Source organism: Gigantopelta aegis, chromosome 6 (assembly GCF_016097555.1).
Source record: "Gigantopelta aegis isolate Gae_Host chromosome 6, Gae_host_genome, whole genome shotgun sequence".
Classification (NCBI taxonomy): domain Eukaryota; kingdom Metazoa; phylum Mollusca; class Gastropoda; order Neomphalida; family Peltospiridae; genus Gigantopelta; species Gigantopelta aegis.
The window spans coordinates 99,878,066-99,904,452 of NC_054704.1; the positions used below are offsets into that span (position 1 = coordinate 99,878,066).

The window sequence follows — 26,387 nt, forward strand, 5'->3', positions numbered from 1 at the left end:
ATGGATGGATGGTAAAGTTTGTTTTATTTAAAGACGCCACTAGAGGATGGATGGGGATGGATGGATGGTAAAGTTTGTTTTATTTAAAGACGCCACTAGAGGATGGATGGATGGATGGATGGTAAAGTTTGTTTTATTTAAAGACGCCACTAGAGGATGGTTGGATGGATGGATGGTAAAGTTTGTTTTATTTAAAGACGCCACTAGAGGATGGATGGATGGATGGATGGTAAAGTTTGTTTTATTTAAAGACGCCACTAGAGGATGGATGGATGGATGGATGGTAAAGTTTGTTTTATTTAAAGACGCCACTAGAGGATGGATGGATGGATGGATGGTAAAGTTTGTTTTATTTAAAGACGCCACTAGAGGATGGTTGGATGGATGGATGGATGGTAAAGTTTGTTTTATTTAAAGACGCCACTAGAGGATGGATGGATGGATGGATGGTAAAGTTTGTTTTATTTAAAGACGCCACTAGAGGATGGATGGATGGATGGATGGTAAAGTTTGTTTTATTTAAAGACGCCACTAGAGGATGGATGGATGGATGGATGGATGGTAAAGTTTGTTTTATTTAAAGACGCCACTAGAGGATGGATGGATGGATGGATGGATGGTAAAGTTTGTTTTATTTAAAGATGCCTGGATGAATGTATGAATGGTTTAATGACACCCAAGCACAAAAAGGTATAAGTAACGGGAGATTTTAAAAACAAATGAAATACATAATTGTCACGTCATTGAATTTAGCTTGATGTACAATGCTAAACCTTCTTTGTCTTAGTATATTTGAAAGAGAACAGCACTCATATGACATAAGTTTTATTGGTATTTATTAGCTTTTTTTTTTTTTAAATACATAAAATAATTTGGCCTAACTACCCATCTCAGCACATAAAGTAGGGAAATGTATCAGATTCTATAAATATGTATATAAACATAAAGGTAAACAATTATTAAAAAAACAAAAAAAAACACCTAAAGCTAAAAACCAGAAAGTAATAAAGTCTTCTGAAAGCATATGGTAAGTCATAAATATTCATGTGTGACACTAAACCATGAATATTCATGGTGCGACTCACTTGCACTTTTTATTGCACCGTGGTGGTTTTGTGCTTTTCTCTCGCCCACATGGCACAGTAATGGTCGTAGCTTTACAGAAACAGCTGATGTCGACGGTGAGAGGGCATGGATAACAAGTACCTACAAAGGATAATTTTTTTTTTTTTAAATAACAGTTTTATTATCGAATAAATCTACAATCATTACACATATAGAAATTTTAAATTGTTATATATAGTATCATAAAATGGCCTCAAATCAGAGCTGTCAGTATTTTTAATAAGAACTGAAGGTAAAAACAAAAAACTACTTATAAGTATTTTTAAAATGATAATCTGCTAGAGAACTCACAAGCTTCTCAATTTTTAAAAAACTAGATGTCGTGGAATGTAATTCACAGCATTCTATAAGTAGAATTCATTAGAACAAATACAGGCATTCTTAACGCAAAGCTAAAGTAATACATGACCCCTATCCAGCACATTTCATTTCAACTTATTTTCGTGGTTATATCCAATTAAGGTTCAAGCATGCTGTCCTGGGCACCCACCTCAGCTATCTGGGCTGTCATTCCAGGACAGTGGGTTAGTTATTAGTTGGTTAGTGATTAGTGAGAGAGAAGAGGGTGTAGTGGCCTTATACCTACCCACTGAGCCCTTAAGAACTCGCACTGGGTTGGAGCTGGTACCGGGCTGCGAACCCTGTACCTACCAGCCTGTAGTCCGTTGGCTGGTATCGAGTACAACAAATCTCCTGTTCAAGGGCAATAACTCTGTCAAACATTGATAAATTCCATATTTGACAGTTATGGCCTTTAAACAAATTCCTATAAGAGTCAAACTTAACTGACCATATCTCTGTCAAAAATGGGTAACTCCTACACACAAAAATGGCTAACTCCCCATGAAAGTCAAACTTCAGGTGTACTCTACTTGATAAACCTACACACAAAAATGGCTAACTCCCCATGAAAGTCAAACTTCAGGAGTACTCTACTTGATAAACCTACACACAAAAATGGCTAACTCCCCATGAAAGTCAAACTTCAGGTGTACTCTACTTGATAAACCTACACACAAAAATGGCTAACTCCCCATGAAAGTCAAACTTCAGGTGTACTCTACTTGATAAACCTACACACAAAAATGGCTAACTCCCCATGAAAGTCAAACTTCAGGTGTACTCTACTTGATAAACCTACACACAAAAATGGCTAACTCCCCATGAAAGTCAAACTTCAGGTGTACTCTACTTGATAAACCTACACACAAAAATGGCTAACTCCCCATGAAAGTCAAACTTCAGGTGTACTCTACTTGATAAACCTACACACAAAAATGGCTAACTCCCCATGAAAGTCAAACTTCAGGTGTACTCTACTTGATAAACCTACACACAAAAATGGCTAACTCCCCATGAAAGTCAAACTTCAGGTGTACTCTACTTGATAAACCTACACACAAAAATGGCTAACTCCCCATGAAAGTCAAACTTCAGGCTCTACTTGATAAACCTACACACAAAAATGGCTAACTCCCCATGAAAGTCAAACTTCAGGTGTACTCTACTTGATAAACCTACACACAAAAATGGCTAACTCCCCATGAAAGTCAAACTTCAGGTGTACTCTACTTGATAAACCTACACACAAAAATGGCTAACTCCCCATGAAAGTCAAACTTCAGGTGTACTCTACTTGATAAACCTACACACAAAAATGGCTAACTCCCCATGAAAGTCAAACTTCAGGTGTACTCTACTTGATAAACCTACACACAAAAATGGCTAACTCCCCATGAAAGTCAAACTTCAGGTGTACTCTACTTGATAAACCTACACACAAAAATGGCTAACTCCCCATGAAAGTCAAACTTCAGGTGTACTCTACTTGATAAACCTACACACAAAAATGGCTAACTCCCCATGAAAGTCAAACTTCAGGAGTACTCTACTTGATAAACCTACACACAAAAATGGCTACTCCCCATGATCAAAGGTGTACTCTACTTGATAAACCTACACACAAAAATGGCTAACTCCCCATGAAAGTCAAACTTCAGGTGTACTCTACTTGATAAACCTACACACAAAAATGGCTAACTCCCCATGAAAGTCAAACTTCAGGTGTACTCTACTTGATAAACCTACACACAAAAATGGCTAACTCCCCATGAAAGTCAAACTTCAGGTGTACTCTACTTGATAAACCTACACACAAAAATGGCTAACTCCCCATGAAAGTCAAACTTCAGGTGTACTCTACTTGATAAACCTACACACAAAAATGGCTAACTCCCCATGAAAGTCAAACTTCAGGAGTACTCTACTTGATAAACCTACACACAAAAATGGCTAACTCCCCATGAAAGTCAAACTTCAGGTGTACTCTACTTGATAAACCTACACACAAAAATGGCTAACTCCCCATGAAAGTCAAACTTCAGGTGTACTCTACTTGATAAACCTACACACAAAAATGGCTAACTCCCCATGAAAGTCAAACTTCAGGTGTACTCTACTTGATAAACCTACACACAACATTTTAGCTCAATATCTTGAGGCACTGTGAGTTAAAAAAAAAGAGTCATTTGAGCCGGGGTTTTGACCCTCGAAATCCCCTCTATACACAAACCTGCTTTTTAATTTGTTTTAATGAACACAGTAAACCTACCTCTATGGCACCGACTGGCACATTTGTGATTCCTGCAACCCAGATTCTTTCCACAGATCTGTTCACACGGAGGACAGTTCCCATCACAGCACTACAAACATAAACACATAACAGTGTAATCTCAATGTGACCATCATCATTTCTTTACACAAGAATTAAGAAGTAGTAAATATCTTTCCTAACATCCCCTTTTTTATTCTGTGTTTATATGTTCTTTTTAAAATGTGTGCTCCTTAACTGCTATAACAGAAGTAGATGATATCTGTGTAATTAGACAAGCAAAAAATACTAGACAAATGCAAGTAAAAATTCTGTCATGACAAGTCAAAAAATATATCAACAGTCTGATGGGCAACCTTTTTCTAAGCATATAAATTATTTCAATTAGAACTATATTAAAAAATGAAAATCAAAACCCCCACAACAACAACAAAAGCTATTGAAGACTAGGTCCCCCAAGGTGGTATGATCCTATGAACCAAGCACCTCAGGTGAGCTCTCTATCGACTGAACTAGATCTCACCGACTGAACTAGATCTCACCGACTGAACTAGATCTCACCGACTTAACCACTACACCATCTATAGGCCACTCATCACAAACACTAACCTTCCTCTTGCATTGATGTTTGCCGCAGTCTCGGTAGTTGGTACATTTAATATCACACAGATACTCCTTACTGCAGGGAACTTCCTTCTGGCGCTGGCCACAACGACAACACTTTTGAGCAACTTGCAAACACTGAAAGGTAATTGGTATATGATTTTATGCTGTCGGTTATTAAGATGATTGGACTTCTCAGCATGAGAAACAATACATACTGTGATAGGGTTAAAAGTTAGTTTCTTTTGTTTAACACCACCACTAGAGCACATTCATTTATTAATCATTGGCTATTGGATGTCAAACATTTGGTAATTTTGACATATAGTCTTAGAGGAAACCTGGTGCATTTTTCCATTAGCAGCAAGGGATCTTTTATATGCACTCTCACGCAGACAGGAATATGATAGAGCTGATTATTAAGACAGTTCATGTATAGCAACATAAAACATGGGTATGCTGTATAACAACACGTAGCATACTATACTATTTACAAAAGTATCAACAATATTTTGAGGAAGGAAGGAAATGTTTCATTTAACGACGCACACAACACATTTTATTTACAGTTATATGGCGTCAGACATATGGTTAAGAACCACACAGATATTGAAGGAGGAAACCCGCTGTCACCACTTCATGGGCTACTCTTTTCGATTCGCAGCAAGGGATCTTTTATATGTACCATCCCATAGACAGGATAGCACATACCACAGCCATTGATCAATCTGATTAAAATTAGTTCTACTGGTCTACCAGTAGATCTAACAGCATTGCGTGGACTCCCATGTCCAGGTGACATTTCATCTATAAATCACAATTTAAATATCGACCAATTACACTTCGCTTTTTATAAAGTTATTCGGGAGCATACAAATTCTAAAAATATCGGGTGAGACTATTTATGCAATAGGCGAACTTGTTGGTCTATTTCAACATTGAAAAAACAGGGTGAAAAGTGCAGTAATAAACTCTGGATTGTATACTAGTATAAACAGATTTTATGGCTATACCATCACGTTTTTTTTTTCATCTTGAAACAAATTTTATATTGAAATTAGTTTCCGGCAAACTTCGTAATTCACCCAAATGTTTTCAAATTCTTTCAAATCACTGGCATGATTTTGCAAGTAAGATTTTGATTGGTCAGATGAAAGGTTAACTGGACATGAGCTCCAACGGGCTGCTGTTAGATCCACATGTAATAGTGGAGCTAATTTTAATTAGATTAGGCCTTTGATGTTCCAGTCGTGGTGCACTGGCTGGAGCGAGAAATAGCCCAATGGGCCCACTGATGGGGATCAATCCCAAACCGGCCGCACATCAATCTAGTGCTTTACCACTGGGCTACGTCTCGCCCTGATATTTTGAGGAATGCTTGTAACAAAATGAAGAAAATACATGATACATGTTGAATTGCATAAACCTTGAAATAAACCGTAATGAAATACAAGTCGATTCCTTTGCTGGAGCCAAGCCAGAAAGTTCAGAGTTCAGAGAGTAAGTCGAAGAAAAGACTTCCAACTGACAAAGGATACAGTAGGCCTACAAGCAGGGTGTATATTATTATTATTATTTACATTTATTTATTATTACAGTGCATCCCAAGTATACGACAGAAATATGACAGTACAATCACCATGGAGTCCAGTAACATACAAAATGCAGTTTAATCTCACCGGTCCACAGGACCCGAGGTGGCAGCGCTGAGTGCAGGCATGCCGACCACAGGCTAACACTTTCCCACACGTATCTCCACACGTCGGTATGTCTTCAGTACAAGGCAGGCTATATTCTAGCAATAGAAACAGAACATCAAAGATTATTTCTCAAAACAAATGGGTTATTAAATAAATACCTCAAAATAGGAGGCTGCATGAGAAAAGTAAGTGGCTATATTTACTGAATGCAGAGGGGTTTATAACTGTAAGCATGAAATATAAACAGTGGTAGACAGAAATAGCTGCCAAATATTGCAGCCTTCCACATACTAAAGAATACACCGCCTCTACATACAGCGTGTAGAAAAATAATTTAAATGTCAAATTAAGGAAGGAACGAAATGTTTTATTTAACGACGCACTCAACACATTTTATTTTATGGTTATATGGCATCAGACATATGGTTAAGGACCACACAGAAGAAACCTGCTGTCACCACTTCATGGGCTACTCTTTTCAATTCGCAGCAAGGGATCTTTTATATGCACCATCCCATAGACAGGATAGCACATACCACGGCCTTTGATATACCAGTCGTGGTGCACTGGCTGCAACGAAAACTAGCACAATAGGCCCACCAACAGGGATCAATCCCAGACCGACCGCATACTTTACCACTGGGCAACGTCCCGCCCTGAAAATGTCAAATTAATGTCATCCATTTGGCTCTAAACAATGCAGGTTAGTTTGGGGAAATTCCACTGACAAAATGTTTATTCTGCGAACCAATGCACATCAGGTAAGCACTCTACCACTGAGCTTTATCTAACCACTTGGGAACCATTGAGCTACAGTTATAAATTACTATTAAAAGTTACAGTTCAGTTGATTTAAAATGCACCACTAGAGCACACTGATTACTCGTCAGCAACTGGATGTAAAAAACATGGTCTTTGATATACCAGTTGTGGAGCACTGGTAGAGATGGGAAAAACCCAAATAGTTCCATCGAGGAGGTTCAATCCTAGAACCCAAGCACATCAGGCAAGTACTCTACCCACTGAGCTGAATCCCACCCCAAATGACTGTTATAAGATGATCCACCCCAAATGACTGTTATAAGATGATCCACCCCAAATGACTGTTATAAGATGATCCACCCCAAATGACTGTTATAATATGATCCACCCCAGATGACCGTTATAATATGATCCACCCAGATGACTGTTATAATATGATCCACCCCAGATGACTGTTATAAGATGATCCACCCCAAATGACTGTTATAAGATGATCCATCCCAAATGACTGTTATAATATGATCCACCCCAAATGTCTGTTATAATATGATCCACCCCAGATGACTGTTATAAGATGATCCACCCCAAATGACTGTTATAAGATGATCCATCCCAAATGACTGTTATAATATGATCCACCCCAAATGACTGTTATAAGATGATCCACCCCAAATGACTGTAATAAGATGATCCACCCCAAGTTTGCTATCATAATACGTACCGGTTTTACCACATGGACAACTTCTTTTCCCAGACCGAGGACAGGCTCCGCATTTTCCTGTGTGACATAACGTCTCACAGATATGGTTACCACATTGAAGAGTTCGGCCGCATGGCTAAAAAAGATATTTATATATTATTACAAAAAAACATGAAAATATGTACCGTTCCAAATCTCTTTTAACTATGTGTGGAAAATAGTGTGTGCTCTCCCTATGATAATGTTACAAAAAAACGTTTATTCACACCATACAATAAAACCTTTTTACGAACAGGTGGAAGATCAAAATAAACTAACTAAAAACAAGCAAAACTGCAGCTCAACAACTGAATAAAAATAGAAGCAAAAGAAAGATGGTACAAGGAAGGAAGGTTTAATCAAATAATCGGCAGTAGAAGACCAGGAAATTCAGAAAATTGTAGCCACATCATTGGCTGTATGAAGCGAGAGGTCACAGGTCTTGAAACTGACATGGAGCAGTCAGCCATTACTATTCAAAATGTTTTCCGATAATCAGTTTTATAAGCCGCTTTTGCTTTTCGTCTTATTTTTGACAGTAATCTAGATATAGTCATAATTCTTGATATTTAGGAGAGATAATATAAACCATATGCTATTAGAAACGTTAACACTCTAAATGTAATTAGGAATTAACTAATTATGAGTCATTTCTAGGACTGCTGCTCACTTTCTAGCATTTGTGTCCATATTAAAATTTTAAAAACAAAAATCGCTTCTTACTCCATATAATTAATTTCGAGTCTTGGGGTCAGGTTATAGTGTATTAAAGAGATCACCTGGTCACATTGCCAGTGAGAACTGGCACACGGTCGGAGTGCACACACTGAACATTATAGCCATTTTATCACTTGTTGATTATAATGGGGAGGGGAGGAGAGGAGAAATGCAGTATGTGAGAGGTCAGGTAAAGGTATTTAAAGAGAAGATCACCTGGTCACACTGCCAGCCAGGACTGGCACACGGTCGGAGCGTCTTCTGTCTACCACACAGACACTTCTGTTCGCTCGTCTTGGGACATGCGGCACATTCACCTGGTGGAAAAAGACTAGAATTTTAACCACAACATTTCAACAACTGTATAAATGCAATTATTTCAATTAATTTAGTCACCAGCTGACATGGCTGTTGACACTTGTGGTGTCTACAAGACAGCTCTTTACTACAAGGCTGACCACAGCACTCTACCACTGAGCTACCTCCTAACTCACCTGGGTGACATGGCTGTTGACACTTGTGGTGTCTACAAGACAGCTCTTTACTACAAGGCTGACCACAGCACTCTACCACTGAGCTACCTCCTAACTCACCTGGGTGACATGGCTGTTGACACTTGTGGTGTCTACAAGACAGCTCTTTACCACAAGGCTGACCACAGCACTCTACCACTGAGCTATCTCCTAACTCACCTGGGTGACATGGCTGTTGACACTTGTGGTGTCTACAAGACAGCTCTTTACCACAAGGCTGACCACAGCACTCTACCACTGAGCTACCTCCTAACTCACCTGGGTGACATGGCTGTTGACACTTGTGGTGTCTACAAGACAGCTCTTTACCACAAGGCTGACCACAGCACTCTACCACTGAGCTATCTCCTAACTCACCTGGGTGACATGGCTGTTGACACTTGTGGTGTCTACAAGACAGCTCTTTACCACTGAGCTACCTCCTAACTCACCTGGGTGACATGGCTGTTGACACTTGTGGTGTCTACAAGACAGCTCTTTACTACAAGGCTGACCACAGCACTCTACCACTGAGCTACCTCCTAACTCACCTGGGTGACATGGCTGTTGACACTTGTGGTGTCACTTGCTCTGTCTACAAGACAGCTCTACCTCCTAACTCACCTGGGTGACATGGCTGTTGACACTTGTGGTGTCTACAAGACAGCTCTTTACCACAAGGCTGACAGCACTCTACCACTGAGCTACCTCCTAACTCACCTGGGTGACATGGCTGTTGACACTTGTGGTGTCTACAAGACAGCTCTTTACTACAAGGCTGACCACAGGAGCTACCTCCTAACTCACCTGGGTGACCACAGTGGTGTCACAAGACAGCTCTTTACCACTGAGCTACCTCCTAACTCACCTGGGTGACATGGCTGTTGACACTTGTGGTGTCTACAAGACAGCTCTTTACCACTGAGCTACCTCCTAACTCACCTGGGTGACATGGCTGTTGACACTTGTGGTGTCTACAAGACAGCTCTTTACCACTGAGCTACCTCCTAACTCACCTGGCTGACCACAGCACTCTACCACTGAGCTATCTCCTAACTCACCTGGGTGACATGGCTGTTGACACTTGTGGTGTCTACAAGACAGCTCTTTACCACAAGGCTGACCACAGCACTCTACCACTGAGCTACCTCCTAACTCACCTGGGTGACATGGCTGTTGACACTTGTGGTGTCTACAAGACAGCTCTTTACTACAAGGCTGACCACAGCACTCTACCACTGAGCTACCTCCTAACTCACCTGGGTGACATGGCTGTTGACACTTGTGGTGTCTACAAGACAGCTCTTTACTACAAGGCTGACCACAGCACTCTACCACTGAGCTACCTCCTAACTCACCTGGGTGACATGGCTGTTGACACTTGTGGTGTCTACAAGACAGCTCTTTACTACAAGGCTGACCACAGCACTCTACCACTGAGCTACCTCCTAACTCACCTGGGTGACATGGCTGTTGATACTTGTGGTGTCCACAAGACAGCTCTTTACCACAAGGCTGACCACAGCACTCTACCACTGAGCTACCTCCTAACTCACCTGGGTGACATGGCTGTTGACACTTGTGGTGTCTACAAGACAGCTCTTTACTACAAGGCTGACCACAGCACTCTACCACTGAGCTACCTCCTAACTCACCTGGGTGACATGGCTGTTGACACTTGTGGTGTCTACAAGACAGCTCTTTACCACTGAGCTACCTCTTAACTCACCTGGGTGACATGGCTGTTGACACTTGTGGTGTCTACAAGACAGCTCTTTACTACAAGGCTGACCACAGCACTCTACCACTGAGCTACCTCCTAACTCACCTGGGTGACATGGCTGTTGACACTTGTGGTGTCTACAAGACAGCTCTTTACCACTGAGCTACCTCCTAACTCACCTGGGTGACATGGCTGTTGACACTTGTGGTGTCTACAAGACAGCTCTTTACCACAAGGCTGACCACAGCACTCTACCACTGAGCTATCTCCTAACTCACCTGGGTGACATGGCTGTTGACACTTGTGGTGTCTACAAGACAGCTCTTTACCACAAGGCTGACCACAGCACTCTACCACTGAGCTATCTCCTAACTCACCTGGGTGACATGGCTGTTGACACTTGTGGTGTCCGCAAGACAGCTCTTTACCACAAGGCTGACCACAGCACTCTACCACTGAGCTATCTCCTAACTCACCTGGGTGACATGGCTGTTGACACTTGTGGTGTCCGCAAGACAGCTCTTTACCACAAGGCTGACCACAGCACTCTACCACTGAGCTACCTCCTAACTCACCTGGGTGACATGGCTGTTGACACTTGTGGTGTCTACAAGACAGCTCTTTACCACAAGGCTGACCACAGCACTCTACCACTGAGCTACCTCCTAACTCACCTGGGTGACATGGCTGTTGACACTTGTGGTGTCTACAAGACAGCTCTTTACCACAAGGCTGACCACAGCACTCTACCACTGAGCTACCTCCTAACTCACCTGGGTGACATGGCTGTTGACACTTGTGGTGTCTACAAGACAGCTCTTTACCACAAGGCTGACCACAGCACTCTACCACTGAGCTACCTCCTAACTCACCTGGGTGACATGGCTGTTGACACTTGTGGTGTCTACAAGACAGCTCTTTACCACAAGGCTGACCACAGGCCCAGGTACGAGCACTGCACCGGCGCATTTGTGGAGCTTGCTTCCCGCAGTAACACGTCGATTTGACGAGCTTGGGGCATGGAGGACAAGGACCTGCAACAACAAACATTTCACCTGTTATCCTGAGACACAAACATGTAAAATGGGGATCTGACACCCATTTAAAAGTAAAACCTGGAAAGATATTTTAGAAAGCTGAAAACTTTACCATACTTGTATTCGCCTGGAAAGATGAGTGATCACACTCGGTCCCCGGCACTCTCACCACAACAGTTTTAAGAAAGTAGCAGATTGATGACCACACAATAAAATGTTCACATGATTGCTCACCTAGCACAATTTCACGAGTGATCTACAGCTCGCCTTCATTTTGCTCATGATGAAGACTGTACTAAGATAAAGGTCTATTCTTGGCATTCTGGGTCAAATTGAATTTCTTGTGTGAAAATTAATTTATGCAAAAAAAGAAGAAAAAAGAGCTGAATTTGAATTTGTTTAAAAACCATATCAAAATAAACTTTTATTAGTTACAGAATAAACCTTGTTTTGAGGACAAAGTTACAATTCAAACGAATCATAGTGTAAATGACTTAGCAAAGCAGATGTAAGTGTTTATGTATGTATATATCTGAACATCGTTAATTCAACCACTGCAGTTAAAAAAAACAAATATAAATAGAGGGAAAGACATGCCTAAGTTCTATTTCTAAGAAGAATTTCGCAACCAAGGTTTCTGCCACAGGGTACAGAGGGTTAAATGGATACATTTTTAAAATTTTCAGATAAATGATAGTAAGAGAACTGCTGTTCAAAATGTGACAAAGCACATGGAATGCAGTGGTCAATTGCAAAACATTTCAATCCCATAACCACCTATTAGGACATTTATGGTGGGTTTTGTTTCTATTTCGTACCCTCAAATTATTTTCTAGCAGAAAGCCTGGCTGCTAATTATTTGTTTAATCTGGTATATACGAAATGACTGAATACTAGACCTGGATGACAGAGGAGAAGACAGGAATGTCCGCAGTCCGGTCTGAGTCGTGTGTTGCACGTCTGTCCACATGAGTGTGGGACAAGCCACGGGTCGAACTTGGGGTCCTGCACCTTGCCACAGAAACAGAAGTACTTAGTCGGACAGGCACTCGGCTCATACTCATGGCGACACTTAGGACTGGAAACCAAAAAACATACAGGTCAAATTTAAACTTCGTTTTCTTTAACTATTTATTACACAAGTTTATTTTGTGCAAGAATATATAGGTAAGTTCTTGTGCAAGATAAACAAAAAAGTTTGTTTTGTTTAACAATAAAACTAAAGCAAATTGATTTATTAATCATCAGCTATTGGATGATCCTGAGTCTTGGAGAGGAAACCTGCAACATTTTTCAATTAGTAGCAAAGGATCTTTTATATGCACCATCACAAACAGGATAGCATATACATAGCCTTATACCAGTCATGGCGTACGGGCTCTAATGAGAAATTAAAGTTTGTTTTATTTAACGACACCACTAAAATACATTAATTTATTAATCATCGGCTATTGGATGTTAAACATTTGGTAATTCTGACATATAGTCATAGTGAGTAGTTAGTGGCAAGGGATCTATTATACGCACCATGACAGAGAGGATAGCACATACCATGGCTTTTTTTATATACCAGTCGTGGCGCACTTGTTGAAATTAAAAATTGCCCAATGGGCCCACAGACGAGGATCGATCCTAGACCGACTGTCCATCAGCAGTAGCTTTACCACTGGGCTATGCCCTGGCCCCATAAAGATGGAGATAAGAGAATGAGTACATGTCTGTAAAACCCCATGCCTCGACTGGGATCCGAACCCAGTACCTACCAGCCTGTAGACTGATGGCCTACCACGACACCACCAAGGCCAGTATAACAGAATGAGTACATGTCTGTAAAACGGGAAGTAACAATACACCAACACAATGCACTTAAATAATTAAGAATTACATCCACATGAAAATAGTTTTAAAAAACAAAACGTCCTGTTAATATGCAGTACATATAAAAGATCCATTGCTGCATTAGGACAAATGTAGCAGGTTTCCTCTGATGACTACGAGTCAGAATTACCAAATGTTTGACATCCAATAGCCGATGATTAATTAATTAATCAATATGCTCCAGTGGTGTCGTTAAACAAAACAAACTTTAAACATTTTACACAGTGTTCAAGGTTTAACGGGGGTTTTTTCTCTGCCATTTTGATTCCCTAAACATATCTAAAAATAAACAATTGAGTGTTTCCAGGAATATATCGGAATAAATTAGACAGGGTCAGTCAGCTTCTAAAATAATTTTTTTAAATTTCACATTTTTATTCTTTTAATTAAACACAAAACAAATTGCAAACAAATGTTCTAAACAACCTAAACAATATTAAAGCTCAAACAGCCGTTGTTAGAAATATCCTGAGATTTCAAACATATTCCTTTCATGTATGTTGTCTGAGTGTGAACAGTGCCAGTGTATCAAGTATTTACCAGTGCCAGGGAATGTTGTCGGTGGACGCGTCATCCCCAGCCTGGTATTTCTGGATGTAGACTCCTTCACGTACCCACTTCTGAATACACTGCATGTGAAACATACAGCAACACCCACTGCACGTCCAGATCTGGAACAAAAGTAGTAAAATATTATATTTATAACACATCAGGCTTTCTGCCAGAAAATAATTTGAGGGTACATAATAAAAACAAAACAGACCATAACAGTGTATCCACAGACTAGAAATGAAAATAAACAAACTAAAGCCGTAGCCTTTATTTGCAGCTGCAAAACAGCCGTAGGAGGCGAGTTCGAGAGGGGGGGATGTGGAATGGGAAAACAGACAATACACCCATATAAACCAGTGTTTTATTGCAGAAGGAGGTCAATTTGAAAGTATAAGTCACTTGAATATAATTAAACACTCAGTTGTGAGGAAATAAGCCCAAAAAAATGCAGACAATCTCCTTTTTTCCAAAGGAGATTTGTCCAAAAAAAAGAGGAGGAAATAAAGGAGATCTAGCAGAATCATGAAATAAAGGAGACGTGGACACACTGCATAAGTGCCCCGACTCGGTGGTTCTAGGTTTGAAATCTTTAGAAATTAGACACTGTGTTTCATATACTTTGACAAAGTTTAAAAAGCAGTTCTCTTGCTATAATCTTTCTAAAAAAAATTAAAATGTAACTCAAAGATTTCAGTGTACGTAATTGGACAGTTTATAAATGTATTCAACACTCCTCGATTGTAATAACCCTGATGAAACATGTTTTCTGCTCAAAAAGGAACTAACAATTATTTGAATAGTCTCAAACTAACATAAACAACAAATGCATATCATTATTTACTTAGCTATTTTTAATTTGAATGATGTCATTATTCCAATGACATAACTTTGCAGCTAACTGCAATAAACAAACAATTAGTATTTGGCTAATAAACTGTTATTCAATCTCGCCCGACATCACACCAGACTACATACAGTGCATTCCCAAATTCATATTTCCCGCCGTTTTGCACACGACACTCACAGGAAATACAAAACAGGAAACAGTTACTGACACTATGGCTGCTTTAGGTTTCCGTTTTTCAATGGAAAATAACTTGGAATTTTTAGTTCAAAAAGTTATTTTTGGCAAGTATTTTTGCTTGACAACAATGGCAGGACGTTGGGGTTATTTTCAGGGGTCGATAGCTGATTGTAACAGCAAATTTGATAATAAATATTAACTGATCAAAAATATCATAAAAATTACAAAAACCCACGAAAATAATACTTACCGATTCAAATATGAACTTTATTTTATGTATTTATAAAACATTAAAGTCAATGTATGCGAGTAAAAGTTATAAATTTGTACCCATTCAACGTTGTTTTTGTCAAAAATTAATCCAGTAGTTTAAAGGTTAAATTAACCACTTTTTAATAATTTTCAAAAATGTTACATTGGCTAAAACAAAATTTCTTTTCAGTGTGACCCCTGACATTTACATGAAAAAAGAATCCCAAACATCTTGATGTAATAGTGACAGAATAAAACTGCAGGGAACACTTACCGCATCTTCTTTCTTGATGGTCTCAATACAGATAACACAAGCCGATGAACCAGACCGGAACGAGTGCAGCAGATATTCCTGAGCCCTGTCAATATCAACACTTTCCTTCTCCTCTGTAAAACAAGAAAAACAATATCAACACTTCCCTCCTCCTCTGTAAAATAAGGCAAACAATATCAACACTTCCCTTCTCCCCTGTAAAACAAGAAAAACAATATCAACACTTCCCTCCTCTGTAAAACAAGAAAAACAATATCAACACTTTCCTTCTCCTCTGTAAAACAAGGCAAACAATATCAACACTTCCCTTCTCCTCTGTAAAACAAGGCAAACAATATCAACACTTCCCTTCTCCTCTGTAAAACAAGGCAAACAATATCAACACTTTCCTTCTCCTGTAAAACAAGGCAAACAATATCAACACTTCCCTTCTCCTCTGTAAAACAAGGCAAACAATATCAACACTTTCCTTCTCCTCTGTAAAACAAGGCAAACAATATCAACACTTCCCTTCTCCTCTGTAAAACAAGGCAAACAATATCAACACTTCCCTTCTCCTCTGTAAAACAAGGCAAACAATATCAACACTTCCCTTCTCCTCTGTAAAACAAGGCAAACAATATAAACACTTACCTTCTCCTCTGTAAAACAAGGCAAACAATATCAACACTTCCCTTCTCCTCTGTAAAACAAGGCAAACAATATCAACACTTCCCTTTTCCTCTGTAAAACAAGCATTTTTAGAGTACTTCTAAAGCAATACATGGCCCCTGCTTGGCCCAACAATATCAACACTTCCCTTCTCCTCTGTAAAACAAGGCAAACAATATCAACACTTTCCTTCTCCTCTGTAAAATAAGCATTTTTAGAGTACTTCTAAAGCAATACATGGCCCCTGCTTGGCCCAACAATATCAACACTTCCCTTCTCCTCTGTAAAACAAGGCAAACAATATCAACACTTTCCTTCTCCTCTGTAAAACAAGGCAAACAATATCAACACTTCCCTTCTCCTCTGTAAAACAAGGCAAACAATATCAACACTTCCCTTCTCCTCTGTAAAACAAGGCAAACAATATCAACACTTCCCTTATCCTCTGTAAAACAAGGCAAACAATATCAACACTTCCCTTCTCCTCTGTAAAACAAGGCAAACAATATCAACACTTCCCTTCTCCTCTGTAAAACAAGGCAAACAATATCAACACTTCCCTTATCCTCTGTAAAACAAGGCAAACAATATCAACACTTCCCTTCTCCTCTGTAAAACAAGGCAAACAATATCAACACTTTCCTTCTCCTCTGTAAAACAAGGCAAACAATATCAACACTTTCCTTCTCCTCTGTAAAACAAGCATTTTTAGAGTACTTCTAAAGCAATACATGGCCCCTGCTTGGCCCAACAATATCAACACTTCCCTTCTCCTCTGTAAAACAAGGCAAACAATATCAACACTTTCCTTCTCCTCTGTAAAATAAGCATTTTTAGAGTACTTCTAAAGCAATACATGGCCCCTGCTTGGCCGAACAATATCAACACTTCCCCTCTGTAAAACAAGGCAAACAATATCAACACTTTCCTTCTCCTCTGTAAAACAAGGCAAACAATATCAACACTTTCCTTCTCCTCTGTAAAACAAGGCAAACAATATCAACACTTCCCTTCTCCTCTGTAAAACAAGGCAAACAATATCAACACTTCCCTTCTCCTCTGTAAAACAAGGCAAACAATATCAACACTTCCCTTCTCCTCTGTAAAACAAGGCAAACAATATCAACACTTCCCTTCTCCTCTGTAAAACAAGGCAAACAATATCAACACTTCCCTTCTCCTCTGTAAAACAAGCATTTTTAGAGTACTTCTAACGCAATACATGGCTCCTGCTTGGCCCAACAATATCAACACTTCCCTTCTCCTCTGTAAAACAAGGCAAACAATATCAACACTTTCCTTCTCCTCTGTAAAATAAGCATTTTTAGAGTACTTCTAAAGCAATACATGGCCCCTGCTTGGCCCAACAATATCAACACTTCCCTTCTCCTCTGTAAAACAAGGCAAACAATATCAACACTTTCCTTCTCCTCTGTAAAACAAGGCAAACAATATCAACACTTCCCTTATCCTCTGTAAAACAAGGCAAACAATATCAACACTTCCCTTCTCCTCTGTAAAACAAGGCAAACAATATCAACACTTTCCTTCTCCTCTGTAAAACAAGCATTTTTAGAGTACTTCTAAAGCAATACATGGCCCCTGCTTGGCCCAACAATATCAACACTTCCCTTCTCCTCTGTAAAACAAGGCAAACAATATCAACACTTTCCTTCTCCTCTGTAAAACAAGGCAAACAATATCAACACTTCCCTTCTCCTCTGTAAAACAAGGCAAACAATATCAACACTTCCCTTCTCCTCTGTAAAACAAGGCAAACAATATCAACACTTTCCTTCTCCTCTGTAAAACAAGGCAAACAATATCAACACTTCCCTTCTCCTCTGTAAAACAAGGCAAACAATATCAACACTTTCCTTCTCCTCTGTAAAACAAGCATTTTTAGAGTACTTCTAAAGCAATACATGGCCCCTGCTTGGCCCAACAAATTTTTATATTTCCCAAGTTCAAGGGCCTAACTGTGTTAACAAACTAGATATGTTATTGTACACAATAAGGCAAATCACAAAATGTCAGCTCAGTATCTTGAGGCATAGTGAAAAAGTCAGGAAACTATAGGTAGGACAAATGGACAGATGGTTAAACTGGAAGCGGACTAAAAGCATACCATATACAAAGTTATAAATAAGAATCAGTAATTCTAGTTTTGTCTACACATTATTGTGTATATTTTGGTTTTGGGATTAATATGTTGTATTTGACCATTTGTAAATGTTAATGCTGGTTTAAATAGTTGCAAATATGTCATATTAGGTAAATACTAGTGTTGGGAATTGGTTGGCAACTTTCGATTACACAATTGGTTAAAATTATATGATCATAACATGCATTTAAATAATAACGACCATGCACCGATTGTAAGGTTCACCGGGACCTAGAGCATACAAATGACCAATTTTACCTTTAATAACTATTTATGTTTAAAACCAAACACCATCTTTGACACATTCACATCAATTCCATCATCTGAACTGGAAGTACAATTACAGTTAACATTTTCACACACAATGGATTATGGATTTTTTATAATCGATCATCGCACCTGTAACACCAAAATAATCAATAATTAATAATTGTAACATAATTAGTACACACCAAAGTTATTGGAGTATGTCTGGAAGACTTTGTTGAGCACATTATCACCAATGTCTTCCTCCTCGTCTGAGCTGAAGCCGTTGTCATCCATCTCGTCCAGGTGGCGCTGTACGGACTGCTGTATCTTCGCACTTACTTCAGCAAACCGCTCCGTCGCCATTTTGATACCTTACAAAACAACAACATTCACTGCATTACAGGGCTCGAAACAGGAAGTACAACATGACTTGCTGTTCTGTTTTCAAAGAAGCAAGTCAACACAAAAATGTCCAGCTAAGAAAAACTATGGCCTGCTAGAAATAAGACAGTATGAGGTTTGAAAAACTAGGACCTTTGAGATGCATTTTAGAGCAGTATATAAGAGAATCTTGAGCTAACTACCAGATGAGATAGTCTTACGTGAATACATTTCTTAAACAAAGGACATGCAATATTTTGATGGCTTCAGCAGTCGAATTTCTATTTTACCTGCTATATAATAGGTATAAAAAATGGAATGCTTTTCACAGGTCATCATTTCGATATATTCGCATACATTATGTTTCAACATTTTCGTTTGAATCACTGGTTATTTTTTATTTATTTAATTTATATTTTGTATCAGTCATATGGTACAGAATAAACCATGCTGGTATAATTTTAATAGTGTATGCTGCATTGAATCCACAAGTCATGGCGAGTGACTACTGATAATGAGTCTAAATAAATTACAGCTTGCTAAAATATTGTAAAATCAGGGATGTGAGAGGGGCTGGAACAAAAAAACTTACTGCTCACCTTCTTCCTTCCCAAGTCTAACAAAGGCTTTCAAATAGCATATCCTGGATTGGACAAAACTGGCCAATCGCAGCGAAGCTGACGAAATCCAGCCAAGGGAATGTACTACGTGCGAATACTACTTGTGATCGAGCAATACTACTTTTGTTTTCCACAGTGACAGATGTTACACTCAAGAGAGGTCGGAGCTAATCCCAACTGGCCTGATTGCTAGAGTGGTACCCTCATAAAACTGGTCTTGTGTATGAGACATGCCAATTTACAAGACTATTTGGTGCCACAGAGAAAAGTGCCTAAGAATATCTATGGCTTGGTGGGTAATAAAAAATAAGTGCATGATGAAAGTTACTTCAAAAGGACATGGGTACATGAACACAAATAGAATCATAATACTGTGTACATGTATGTGCCTCATATCCACAACAATATCAACTTACCAAAACAGTCGTAAGTAATATTAAAATAAAATAATCTGAGTACTCACTGTTGTTTTCATTTACGTTTACTGGCAAAGCAGATTTCCCGGATGATGGCCCCACACTAGAGGAGAAACCTGGTTTCCCAGTATTTTGCTGTGGATTAGAGCCAGCACCCCGCCCTCTTCCTCGCCCCCGCCCCTTCAGATAAGCGGGTGTGGAATCCATGGTCGTCTTCCACTCACTGGCCGTAGCTGAGACCACTGAAACAACAAATCCATATGCACTGAATCGACTGCTTTGATATCGCCAACTGATAAAAAATAGTTTTGTTTTTGGAAAGTCTATAATTTGTATATATATAAATGATTTTAATTATAAACGCTACCACTTCCGTTGTTTTTTTATAAGCGGTGATATCCCCCCCAAATTAAAAGATTTAAAGAGGAGTTCTAGAATATTTTTAAAATTCACTTGCACTAGGGCCAGTGGATTTGAAAATTCACTGGCCATGGTGAAAAATTCACTTGCCAAATTTTAACTGTTGATAAAACAAGAAAGCAGTAAATAAAAATAATTAACTTTTTAATGTCCATTTTTCATACTGAGATCATGTTTAATGAATTTGTCAATTTACACAACAGATAAGCTCATTGGGCATACTTTAAATTTATGGTTTGTTTAGAAAAATACGCAAATAATTTTCATCAGTTTAGAATAAAGTTACCGTACCTATTAAAATTTTAAAATAATTGTTTCCACTAAAACCACATAAGTTATAAAAAATAATCCATGTTCAGTGGTTGCAAAACAAGGCGTCGCATGCGACGTTTACTACCCTCATTTCCGATGTCTATTTTCGCCACAGTTGCTCAGACTTCAGTTCATATTTTCTTGGTTCTTGTCTAAATGTATAGCTCGGCTTCTATGGGTTAATTTCTTCAGGAAAACTTTGAGTTTCCCACGAATACAGCGTCCATTACTGCTCATTGCCTTTGTTTTTTAAATATATTTTGTTTTGATTCATGTGCACACCTAGTGATTTTCCTCGATCGTGGGAAACGGACGGATTCCCATTGTGAAACGGAATTACGATTTTCAGCGAAGTTAAAAAAATTAATACTATTTTACTATTGCCACATGCTGTAAAACTGACGATTGACCCGTGCGCAGTACTATTGGCAAACGCTAGACTGGATTATGCGCTTCACGATAAACCAAATGGTCACATTGGGAACCAATCAAATACTTCGCGAACGTTAGCGAAACATTTGCTGGCTGGAGTTGGAGCTGGTTTACTGCTTAGTCTGTTGCGCCTGCACAGATGGGACAGTTTTTTGTTCTCCAGGAGTAAATTTAGCCAGCGGTTTGTCGCTAACGCGTGTCTCGGAAGACAGATTTTTACGCTACACATTAAACCGATGGGCCATTTCGGGAACCACCAGTCAAAATATGTTTGCAAATGTTTAGTAAAAAATACGGCTGGCTAAACGTTGCAATGTTACTTTATTTCCGCTGTGTCATGCGCATACTTCAATTTGCAGATAACAGACTGTCAAAGAGATGATAAAATAAATGTTTACGTCTTGTGAACCCTAAGCCTCGTTGAATAAAGCAGTGCACTTAATTGTTGGATAATTATCCTTTATGTAGTTATTATAATTGTAGCCTTTGCTCCTGATGTGATTTTTCGCTACTAATATGTAGGCTTACTTTGATTTAATGAGAAATAGTGACACATGTCGACACCAGTCACTGAGTAAATTTTCGGACCCTTTAATTTGTCACAACTTGTGTTAGTTCAATTGTTAATTACATATTGTAGTCTGAAACGGAATTTACAAAAACATGAAATGGAAAATAGCTCTTTTTTTTAAACGGACAACCACCAAGTCATACTTGTTCTATTCTTGGGCCGAGAATTTCACCAACTATATGCATTACAAGTGGACTACATTTGTGTGGTAACATACTCCAGCCCATAGACAGCAGCAGTGAGACCACAGACTGTGCCAAAATGGCCCCAAGCAAAAACGGAATCAAACTGGACAAAACGGAACCTAGCGTTGGCTAAAATGACACCAAAATCTATGGGCAAAACGGAACCTATTGTCCGAACCAAATTGTTAACAACTACAAAAAATTACTCTCTACCTTTAATTGCCATTAGATTTCCTCCAAAGTTTGTCCAGACACAAATTGCAAAAAAACCACTACAAATATACAGATTCCACACACGAGACTGCAACGATGTCACCGATATTGTCTTTGCTGAGATTGCATAGGGAAAAATACATGCAGTTTTCTGCCGTCTGCCATAGTGCTTGTTTATGGAATACTCTTCAAGAGGGGTGAAAGCCTCCAAAGTATGTGACACAATTAATATGAAATCGATGATCTCTAGTGGTATCATTAAAATAATAATAATAATAATAATTTTTTTTTTTTTTTTTAAAATGACGTCATCACGTTTGCTTTTATATCATAACATGTTATGATGTTAGATTAAGTCCTATCCTTTCACACCTCTTGAAGAATATTCCATAAAAAGTCAAAATGGCAGCTGATACAAAATTACATGCTTTTTTCCCCATGCGCTCTCAGCGAAGTTGATATAGGTGACATGGTTATCATCTGGTATGTGGAATCTGTGACATTGTAATGGTTTTTTCAAGATTTGTGTCTGGACAAACTTTGGAGAAAATCTAACAGCAATTAAAGGTAGGAGAGTAATTTTTCGTAGTTGTTAACAATTTGGTTCGGACAATAGCGTTGGCTGAAACGGCACCAAATATTTTAAAATGTAGGCCTATGGCTAAAATGGAACAAGAATAATTAGTTGTGAGACATTGAGGTATCGTTATAGCCAACTTGGTTCCGTTTTTGCCTCCCCCCACCCAAAAAAAAAGAGAAAGAAAATGGTTCCGTTTTGGTCAGTGGTGCAGTTTTATCCTGATCCCGTTTGACGCACATGCGTGAATCTTTGCTATATTATATATAACAGCCAGTTTAGTGCTCTTTCGAAACGTAGAAATACTAATAAAAAGGTAGCCATGTGGATAACAAATCATTGTCAAATGTCTGTTTATAAATATTGATATGCTTTAGAATTGAATGCTTATGCCGTTATCGATATGTTCACTGCCGTATCGCCATCGGGCTGATGCCTAATCCACAAATGTTAGGAATTAGCCTAAATATTTGCAAAACTGAAAATAAATTGGATGCAAAATCAAGCTAAATATTTGAAAAATTATTCAAAGCAGTACATTCCGTCTAACTTCGTCAATTTGTAGGTAACTTGTACCGATTATCCACTAAAATGACTCCACATCATCAAACTTTGTGGAAGCTGACATTTTGAACCATTCGCCAAATAGTTGTTGTAATTCCCTCCTGTCTGTATCTGAGGTCCAGCTTTAAAGGTCGGTTTGTAATAGCGTAGCCAGGAGGGGGTTACCCAACCCAACCTGTCTATGAGTCTGTTAGGTCCCACGGTTACGGGAGGTTCGAGATACCTATGAGAAAAAAACGCAAACATCCACTTATCTATCTTCCAATCATGTAAAGCGGTCTATTATAAAATTAATTAAGGATCTCTAACCTGCATGGTGATTAAATGTGCTGCTAATCCCCCCACCCCCCCCCCTCTCTTTGTCTGTCTCTCTCTATGTCTGTCTTTCTGTCTCTGTCTCTGTCTGTCTGTCTGTCTGACTCTCTCTCTCTCTCTCTCTCTCTCTCTCTCTCTCTCTCTCTCTCTCTCTCTCTCTCTCTCTCTCTCTCTCTCTCTCTCTCTCTCTCTCTCTCTCTCTCTCTCTCTCTCTCTCTCTCTCTCTCTCTCTCTCTCTCCCTTTATCTCGCTCTCTACCCCTACCCCCTCTCTCTCTCTCTTTCTCTTCACCCCTCTCTCTCTCTCTCCGTCTCTCTCTCTCTCTCTCTCCTCTCTCTCTCTCTCTCTCTCTCTCTCTCTCTCTCTCTCTCTCTCTCCCCTCCCTCCCTCCCTCCCTCCCCCCCTCTCTCTCTCTCTCTCTCTCTCTCTCTCTCTCTCTCTCTCTCTCTCTCTCTCTCTCTCTCTCTCTCTCTCTCTCTCTCCCTCCCTCCCTCCCTCTCTTTCTCTCTCTCTCTGTAACCCTGACCCAACATCTAAAGTCATCAGGGCTAGACTACACTCAATCCAGTACTCTACCAAATGTAAAAATGTAGCGGGTTTCCTCTCTAAGACTAAATGTAAAAATTACCTAATCATGTTATTATATGTATATACCTTGTATTGAAAAAAAGGTTTTGTTTAACGACACCACTAGAGCACATTGATTTATTAATCATCGGCTATTGGATGTTAAACATTTGGTAATTTTCACATATTGTCTTAAAGAGAAAACCCGCTACATGTTTCCATTAGTACCAAGGGATCTTTTATATGCAACATCCCACAGACAAGATATCATATACCGCAGGTTTTGATATACCAGTCGTGGTGGACTGGCTGGAACGAAAAATAGCCAAACCAGTCAACCGACGGGAATCAATCCGCAATCCCTCACCGACCGCGCTTTAAATCTGGGCTACACCCGCCGTCATACCTTATAATGTATCCGGTTGTACAATGTAGGAAGAGATCTTAATATAGTTAATGTCATGTTCAATAAATATTGTTTAAATCTGAACTACGCCCGCTCTCATACCTTATAATGTATCCGGTTGTACAATGTAGGAAGAGATCTTAATATAGTTAATGTCATGTTCAATAAATATTCTTTAAATCTGAACTACGCCCGCCCTCATACCTTATAATGTATCCGGTTGTACAATGTAGGAAGAGATCTTAATATAGCTAATGTCATATTCAATAAATATTCTTTAAATCTGAACTACGCCCGCCCTCATACCTTATAATGTATCCGGTTGTACAATGTAGGAAGAGATCTTAATATAGCTAATGTCATGTTCAATAAATATTCTTTAAATCAGGGCTACACCCGCCCTCATACCTTAAAATGTATCCGGTTGTAAAATGTAGGAAGAGATCTTAATATAGCTAATGTCATGTTCAATAAATATTCTTTAAATCAAGGCTACGCCCGCCATCATACCTTATAATGTATCCGGTTGTAAAATGTAGGAAGAGATCTTAATATAGCTAATGTCATGTTCAATAAATATTCTTTAAATAGGGGCTACGCCAGCCCTCATACCTTATAAGGTGGACTGGCTGGAACGAGAAATAGCCAAACGAGTCAACCGAAGGGGATCAATCCGCAATCCCTCACCGACCGCGCTTTAAATCTGGGCTACGCCCGCCGTCATACCTTATAATGTATCCGGTTGTACAATGTAGGAAGAGATCTTAATATAGTTAATGTCATGTTCAATAAATATTCTTTAAATCTGAACTACGCCCGCCCTCATACCTTATAATGTATCCGGTTGTACAATGTAGGAAGACATCTTAATATAGCTAATATCATATTCAATCAATATTCTTTAAACCAAATACCCTTAAAAAGATAAAATATTTCAAACTTAAAACTACATTTAAATTGAGTATTTATACTTCTTCAAATCTAAATATCCGTGGATAGCTAAGAAAGAAATGTTTTATTTAACGACGCACTCAACACATTTTATTTACGGTTATATGGCGTCAGACATATGGTTAAGGACCACACAGATTTTGAGAGGAATCCCGCTGTCGCCACTACATGGGCTACTCTTCCGATTAGCAGCAAGGGATCTTTTATTTGCGCTTCCCACAGACAGGATAGCACAAACCATGGCCTTTGTTGAACCAGTTATGGATCACTGGTCGGTGCAAGTGGTTTACACCTACCCATTGAGCCTTGCGGAGCACTCACTCAGGGTTTGGAGTCGGTATCTGGATTAAAAATCCCATGCCTCGACTGGGATCCGAACTCAGTACCTACCAGCCTGTAGACCGATGGCCTGCCACGACGCCACCGAGGCCGGTGGATAGCTAAGATGCGCGAGTATATTCTGGGAGGATGTTGGGGGGGGGGGGGGGGGATGGTGGGAGTGGAAACATAATATACGAGGAATCTCATATATACGATGTATACACATATCCCATAGTCCGAAAAGTCGAGCGCCGTCTCCAGAAAAGTGTGATATAATTAGATGGACACTCACTGGCACACTCTTAGTCCGTTTTCTGCTGCGTTTTAAATCACTCTTCTGGGTTCCCGACTCACATTTATTAACGACAAAACAACCGTCACAATTATTTTTTAAGACAGTTTTTGAAGAGCTGTGCGCAGTGATACGATATGTTTATTTGGATTGCCGATCATTCAACCGCGTGTTCCACACACGTATACATTACAATGCACATACATTTATACACATCTAATAAATTAAAGGCCCAGTCCCTAGATTGAGTGCGTGCAAATGGAGCACTCAG

The 26,387-nt window shown here is 39.3% G+C and overlaps 1 protein-coding gene across 1 annotated transcript in view; it reads right to left on the minus strand.

The window, feature by feature from the left end:
* Positions 1–23,335, minus strand: part of LOC121375046 (NF-X1-type zinc finger protein NFXL1-like) — a 51,478-nt gene extending 28,143 nt beyond the window's left edge. The window contains exons 1-13 of the mRNA XM_041502256.1: positions 23,239–23,335; positions 20,038–20,232; positions 18,777–18,944; positions 15,510–15,622; positions 13,948–14,078; positions 12,429–12,607; positions 11,365–11,526; positions 8,474–8,574; positions 7,523–7,637; positions 6,019–6,134; positions 4,346–4,477; positions 3,737–3,827; positions 1,086–1,206 (exon numbers count right to left, since the gene is read on the minus strand). Coding sequence (XP_041358190.1) covers positions 1,086–1,206; positions 3,737–3,827; positions 4,346–4,477; positions 6,019–6,134; positions 7,523–7,637; positions 8,474–8,574; positions 11,365–11,526; positions 12,429–12,607; positions 13,948–14,078; positions 15,510–15,622; positions 18,777–18,944; positions 20,038–20,197 — 1,589 coding nt within the window. The 5' untranslated portion in view covers positions 20,198–20,232; positions 23,239–23,335. The remainder of the gene's footprint in view (positions 1–1,085; positions 1,207–3,736; positions 3,828–4,345; positions 4,478–6,018; positions 6,135–7,522; positions 7,638–8,473; positions 8,575–11,364; positions 11,527–12,428; positions 12,608–13,947; positions 14,079–15,509; positions 15,623–18,776; positions 18,945–20,037; positions 20,233–23,238) is intronic.
* Positions 23,336–26,387: the final 3,052 nt, after the last annotated feature.